Source organism: Primulina huaijiensis, chromosome 17, assembly GCF_012295235.1.
Source record: "Primulina huaijiensis isolate GDHJ02 chromosome 17, ASM1229523v2, whole genome shotgun sequence".
Lineage (NCBI taxonomy): Eukaryota > Viridiplantae > Streptophyta > Magnoliopsida > Lamiales > Gesneriaceae > Primulina > Primulina huaijiensis.
The window spans coordinates 2583193-2589952 of NC_133322.1; the positions used below are offsets into that span (position 1 = coordinate 2583193).

The 6760-nt window shown below is 36.9% G+C and overlaps 2 protein-coding genes across 2 annotated transcripts; one reads left to right on the top strand and one right to left on the bottom strand.

The window, feature by feature from the left end:
* The first annotated feature begins 387 nt into the window (after positions 1–387).
* On the top strand, positions 388–2444 carry LOC140962869 (pentatricopeptide repeat-containing protein At4g01990, mitochondrial-like). Its single transcript, XM_073421923.1, has 2 exons — positions 388–735; positions 1127–2444. Exons 1-2 carry the CDS (start codon positions 472–474, stop codon positions 2291–2293), a joined length of 1431 nt encoding a protein of 476 aa, XP_073278024.1. The 5' UTR covers positions 388–471; the 3' UTR covers positions 2294–2444.
* Positions 2445–3224: 780 nt separating this feature from the next.
* On the bottom strand, positions 3225–4685 carry LOC140963660 (uncharacterized). The gene is made up of 4 exons (XM_073423061.1): positions 4414–4685; positions 3898–4286; positions 3727–3831; positions 3225–3635 (listed from the first exon to the last, which is right to left on the bottom strand). Exons 2-4 carry the CDS (start codon positions 4282–4284, stop codon positions 3327–3329), a joined length of 801 nt encoding a protein of 266 aa, XP_073279162.1. The 5' UTR covers positions 4285–4286; positions 4414–4685; the 3' UTR covers positions 3225–3326.
* Between the last annotated feature and the right edge of the window lie 2075 nt (positions 4686–6760).

A 6760-nucleotide genomic window follows, 5' to 3' on the forward strand; every position in this document is an offset into this window, starting at 1 on the left:
ATTTCCCAGTGTAATTAAAAAAACAAACATTTTTTTAGATAAGAATAATTCCTAAAAAACTCGTATATTTAATGACAAAATATATATATATATATATATTTTAGATTAATGTTTTAAGTTTTAACTTTCATTAACAAGGAGAAATATTTTTGAACCGTTGTTCTGCCGACTACTCATAGCTAACCCCAAATTTGGAACAAGATATTAGATTACACAAAAATTCTTATAAAACTCCATAATTTTCGTAAGACGTATTCCATAAAAAAATATTACTTATCATGTAAAAATATTATTTTTTACTTTTGATATGTGTAAAGTCGACTCGTATAACATATAACATATTGGGTGTATTTTTGTTTTTTTTTTTAAAATGGAGAAGAACCGTGGTTGGTGAGCCCGGGTATTGGAAGGGCATTAAAAATTAAAAATTCAACCCTTCGCCCACTTGAAAGTCCAAACCTTGGGAAGAAAATGGCGACTGGCAGCGGTTTAATCCTCCGTAAATCGTCTTCAGCATTTGCTCGTTGGTTGTGCACAACAGCAAAGCCAGTGCAAACGGCGAAGAAGAGGAGCCTCGTGTTCCACAAAGTTTCGAGGCTCCCTCAATCCTCCAAAACCGCCATTGTAGACTTTCTTGACAGCTGGGTTAGTGAAGGAAATTCCCTCGCGCGCTCCGATTTGACCAGTCTCGTTAGTTATTACCGAAATCGCAACAAGTATCACCTCGCTCTCCAGGTATTTTTTCTCTCTTATTTTTTTTCATTTACTGAAACTGCAATGTTTTTGTTGATCTGGTTGGAAATATGGATTATAAATGGGTTTTCACTTCTGTAGACTCAACCAAGTGTTTGTAGTATTTCGTTCCATTTGCTGAGCTTCTAGGATTGCAAGCTCATAAATCATAACAAGCCATTCTGACCGAGCTTATGATAATTTGGAGCTCGTATGATCCCATTCCTTCTTGAGAACTCAGTTTTTCCTGGCTCGGAGGGGGTTGAATTTGTGCTTTATGAGCAGACTCCTTCCTTTTGCTTAACATTTGTGCTTTTAAGATAACGTTGATTTGGTTGGTTTATTTCCTTGCTGGTGATGGTTTCTCTGTTTGACATATGTATTATCATGTCAGTTGTTTGATTGGATGGAAAAAAGCAAACTTGAAATAAAGAATTCTGATCAAGCGGTATGTATAGACATCCTCTACAAGACAAAGGGTTTAGCTTCAGCAGAAAAATACTTCAATAGCCTCCAAGACTCGGAAAAAACTCATAAAACCTTTGGAGCGATTCTTAACAGTTATTGCAATGCCAAAGCTTTTGATAAGGCTTTGGAAACCTTTGAGATGATGAAAAAGTCAAATTATGCGGTCACCCTGAATTACAACAATATGCTTACGCTCTACCATAAGATGGACCGGCCAGAGAAGGTAGTCTCATTAGTACAAGAGATGGAGGTGAAACATATCGCTCTTAACATCTATACTTATAATTTATTGATCAACAGTTATGCTGCTCTAGAAAATTTTGATGCTGCTGAAGAAGTTTTAGAGAAAATGAAAAGTAATAATGTGGAATGTAGTTTGTTTACATGTGGAAACCTAGCTACCATATATGTCAACCGTGGGTTGTTCGAAAAGGCCAATCATTTTCTCGAAATGATGGAGAAAATGGAGAATAGGCGGGATGAGTTTGGATTTGGATCTTTACGAACCCGTCTGAAGTTGTATTCTGATATGAACGATTTATCAGGAGTTAGACGGGCATGGGAGTCTTTGAAGTCTACTTATCGGACCCCCAATAACACTGGCTACCTTTTCATGCTTGTAGCTCTTTCCAAACTCGGGGATCAAGAAACCCTCGAGAAACTTTTTAAGGAGTGGGAAACAGGTTGTTCTGCTTATGATTTCCGGTTACCGAATGTGTTACTAAAGTTTTACCTTAGACGGGACATGATTGAAGAGGCCACGGCACTCTATGAAAAATTGGTTAACAAAGGGATGAATCCTAATTTAAGCACATTTACCTTACTTGCCAATCTATTCATAAAAAAGGGTCAAGTTGATTCGGCCCTGAAATATTTGGCGACGGGTGTTGATAAAGCGAAACTGAAGAAGAGGGAATTTCTTATATCAGAGGAAACGATTAAACTTATTCTGAATTATTTCGAGGAGAATCGTGATGAAGATGGAGCTGAGAAGTTTATTGACAGCATGAGGAAGATCGATGGCCTCCAGTCTTCGGTATGCGATTCCTTGCATTCGAAGATCAGAGCATCCAATAGGGCCATTGATAGCTGAGAGTTTTCACTAATGTGCTGCTGGAATCAGAACCTGAAAAACAATTTTGCTCTACTTGTGAGCAACTTACCCTTTCATTATTGACAAACATTAGATAGCTTTAAATTATTTAGAATCAGTTGTACAATGTGTGAAATAATAGAATTTTAAAAATAAAAAAACTAGAAGGACTAAATTGCAATTTGGTGCTTTTATTAATTTTTACAATCATGACATGGCTTCATTTAAGTAAAATCATTTCAAATTATAATACGATCTTCACTTTTTTTAATCATTATGATATTATCTTTATTTGAATACAAAACAAATTAATTATAAAAAAGAATCTACAAGTACACGATGAGTACACAAGATCATTAATTTGTATAATATATATACAATATGGAAGCTTTTTTTTAGATTATAGATTATTGATTGTAGCATTTTGCTGAATTAACATATAGAAAGATAAATTTATATATATTACTTTTTTAGATAAAAAAAAATAATGGTAAATGAATTGGTTAGAAGGTGTGAGGTAACAGGATTGTTGAGCTGTCTTTTCCAATGGAAGAAATGATAACAGAATCCTAGTACTGAGATACTATCCCATTCATTTCATTTCTTTCTTGGATTCGATTTTCGTTTGTGATTTGTGAATAACACAAAATAAAATACAAGATTTAAAACTGTACTTGCTCAAGTTTCCACAATTTTTTATGAAAAGCTTGTAGATGGAAATATTATGATTTCATTACTAGTAATTTTCAGTTATAGATTGGAGGATGTATATATATATATACTTTATAATATTGTACATTTTGATCAAATCAACAATAAACTAAATTAATACATTATTTCAAAGTATTAGATATATTACAAATCAACATGTGACAAAGAAAATTTGCTTTGTCTTAAGTCTAGTTTCAATAAATAAAAAAAATGTAACGTTTAAAATTTATCGATCACAATCATTTTTCATATAATAAACTTTCAGAAACCATTGGCACAAAGGGGGGACAAATCACAAAAAGAGACCATGTTATAGCTAGTTTTAAAGCCTACAATTATCAGTCCCTGGACCCCCCAGGGTTAAGACAACACCTTGAAGTTCATTATTCATCCTAGGACCTTGTCCTGCAGATGCAGATGCTCGATTTTTGGGGGACGATCTCCTTGACAGGGCTCCTTCGAAGCCGGGACCAGACCTTGGGTCAACCGCTTTCGCATGCTGCTGGGAATGCCTCGGGAGGGAAAAACTAGAAAGGTTTTTCCCAGGAACGCCATGATTATCGGTCGTATGGTGCACGAAAGATGAGTGACATCGGCCAAGAACTGCACCTCTTGATACAAGATCAGGGCCCTTGACGAAAATTTTCATAAAAAAGTTCCGTTTAGATACTTAAATATTAAGGGGGGATATACTTAAAAAATGAACAGAATCGATAGCTTACAGGAGGAAACAGAACTCCTCTATAAACCGTCCCATTGACAATGGCAGTCATTAAGTAGCCAGAATCAAATGCTCCGTCAACTTGGCCTCGAACCTCGGCTCCAATCTGAGAATTACAGATGATGAATTGAAGACTAAAAGTAAGTTGGGGATAGTAAAATGTATATCTTACCATATTTCGGGTTTTCGATGTCTCACTGGATGACGATTCCACTGCTTTGCATTGTACTTCACATGCATGATCATTACAAACAACATTCGCGAGTTCTGGTTTTCTTTGATTTGAATGACCCGGGGATAACCGAATATCCCCACAGGTCCTGAAAGTGTTGCTGCTCAGGTTTAGAAGAGCATGATTGCGAGATGAAATTTTCTGCCTGAACAATGGATGAACTCTAGGAGACGAGGAAGAGCGGTGGATTTTGGTCCTAATCATCTTCTCACAATCAGATTTGGATGGGGACGAATGCTGCGGAAGTGGAAAAGATTGATCCACGGACTCCGGATGTGTATCAACAGTCTTTGAGTTGCTTGTTCTTCTCCGCTTAGGATGCAACATATCTTCATCAAACAACAAAATTTTCATTTTATGAATTCATAGGTGTGTTCAATTATAAGATGCTCGAACACGAAAAACTATTACATTATTTTAAGTGGGTGGAATCAATGAGGGATCATGGCAGCAAACCTGAACCAAAACGAAAAGTCTGTTAAGAGACGAGCTCGGCATCGGGGACATCCTTCTTTTCTAAATCTTCACTGTCGCCCACAAATGTTGTTTTCTGCTGCAAATGATGCTATGAATCAATGTCAGTCCTCGGAAAAGCAATTCTGTATTAGACTAGCTCAGGTACATACCGTGTATCGGCTTAGTACAACATAGGTATAAAAAACAATCACTTCAGGGATCTACCATAACATAGATCTAAAAAAAAGCTTAATTGTTCAATTCAGTACATGATTTACCAAATCATGTGGAGCTTGTCTTAAAAATATTTTCGTTTCTTTGTTGTCCATGTTTCCAAAAGTATAACACGAGAGGGAATCGATCTGCAAGATGAGTAGCTCGCTAAGAGGCCGTTCATCCTCTCCACACCTAGAAAGTTGAAGAAGCAAGTAAAATTGTGTCAATGTAAGTCATCGACAAAAACAAAGAGAACAAAGTTTTTATGCATGTTAACTTAGAAAAGTCTAACCCTCCAAAGAGAGCTATGCCGAGGTTTGTGACCGTCGCTGTGTGAGAAAATCGTCCTTGAGACTTTTGAAAGCTTGTGTCAAGCTGATGCCATGAAGATGTGATCACATCTAGAACCCATATATCACTGTAGTAATGTTTGTCCCCAACTCCACCTAGTACATACATCTGCAAAGGGCACTTGCATTGTCGTTCGACAAACTAACAAAACTTAGAAAACCAAAGTCTTGGTTTTGAGACAAAAAGACTTGCCTTGGTACCTATACTGACGGAAGCATGGCCAGCACGAGCACTAGGCAAAGGTCCCCGACCGTCCATCTGACAAGAAAATTAACAGAACTTCTGATCATGTCACATAAAAAAATTTAATAGTGTCCTCATCAATTGAGCTTAACAGACATATCAAGTTGGTATTCACGATTATTCTGTGCTGATTGGATGTTTGCCACAAGCCTAATGCTAACTACAAATTTCCAACAGGCCGTTTTATGTTATCAGACACGTTACAAACAACAAATCAGTTTCTCAAAAAACTGTGATACCTAGAAAGAAGATTTCGAATGCAAATAACGTATGCCACGATGCAAAACAGACTCAAATTTCTTACCGTGGACCAAATACTTCTATTCAAGTCTAAAACACACACATCACATTGGTATCGATCACCAGAATCTCCGCCACACACAAATAACCTGTCACCCACAACTACAGAACTATGGCTATCCCGAGGAGCAGGTATGTGCCCTCTTACTTCAGGTGAAGTCCATGCCATATTCTTCAAGTCCAAAATATACAAGTCACTTAAGTAGTTTGTTTCACCTTCCCCGCTACCCCCAAAAACGATCATTTTCTCATCACCAACAACATTAGAAGTGTGGCTTTCTCGAGCACATGGAGGATTTCCTCGGCATTCGGGATGAGTCCACACCCTGGACAAGAGATTCAATATGTGGAGATCATTTACTTTCTTAGAACCGTTAGTACCTCCGAATACTATAATTTTTCTCCCAACAAGGACAGCCCTATGACTGTCTCTAGGCCCGGGCCCTGATCCTGAAGTCTCAAGTATCTTCCATGTCATCGTCTCGAGACTGCACACGAGGACATCACTAAAATGCACACCCCCTCGACATCCCTAAACAAACAACCAAAATATGGATATTCATTAACTTTTCCTTTTCTATACATAAAGAAAATTTAGCCAAAATAAAAACGATCATTCTACTCTAAAATAATTAACACAGTTATGAATGAAACTCGCAGCGGATAGAGCATCGGTTCTTCATGTCATAAATTTCAAATTTTGTCTTTGAATGGTTGGTTTGTAAAAGTTGACACAAGCACACAAGACATAGCCAGGATAAACTCTCACAAAGCATCATTTTTCATAGGCCAACACTTTCTTGACAATAAAATCCAATTATTAAAAGATTAATTTGAATGCCTTCAGAATATATTTACCTTCGTTGGCTTATCATTACTCTCGGAGATAAATGGTAAATATTTATCGAAACCTTTTGGGAATAAGACTTGATCCAAGAAGTGAAAAAATATTTTTATTACTCAAAGTAAAATTACATTCTATGTGAAAGATTATTGTTTTAGATTAGATACGGCAACTAAAACTTCCAGTTACAGCTGGCTTCTTTCTTCATTTACTTGGCTTTTTCTTTTTGTTCAATTTAAATTCTAGTCGTACCAGTGCTATGTTGGGGAATTACACCGAAGCGATGCCGACCAAGATGATAATGTACCCCAAAACTTGCGGAATAAAATAACCAACAAGAACACAAAGATTTACGTGGTTCACCCAATATAGGCTACGTCCACGGAGCACTGC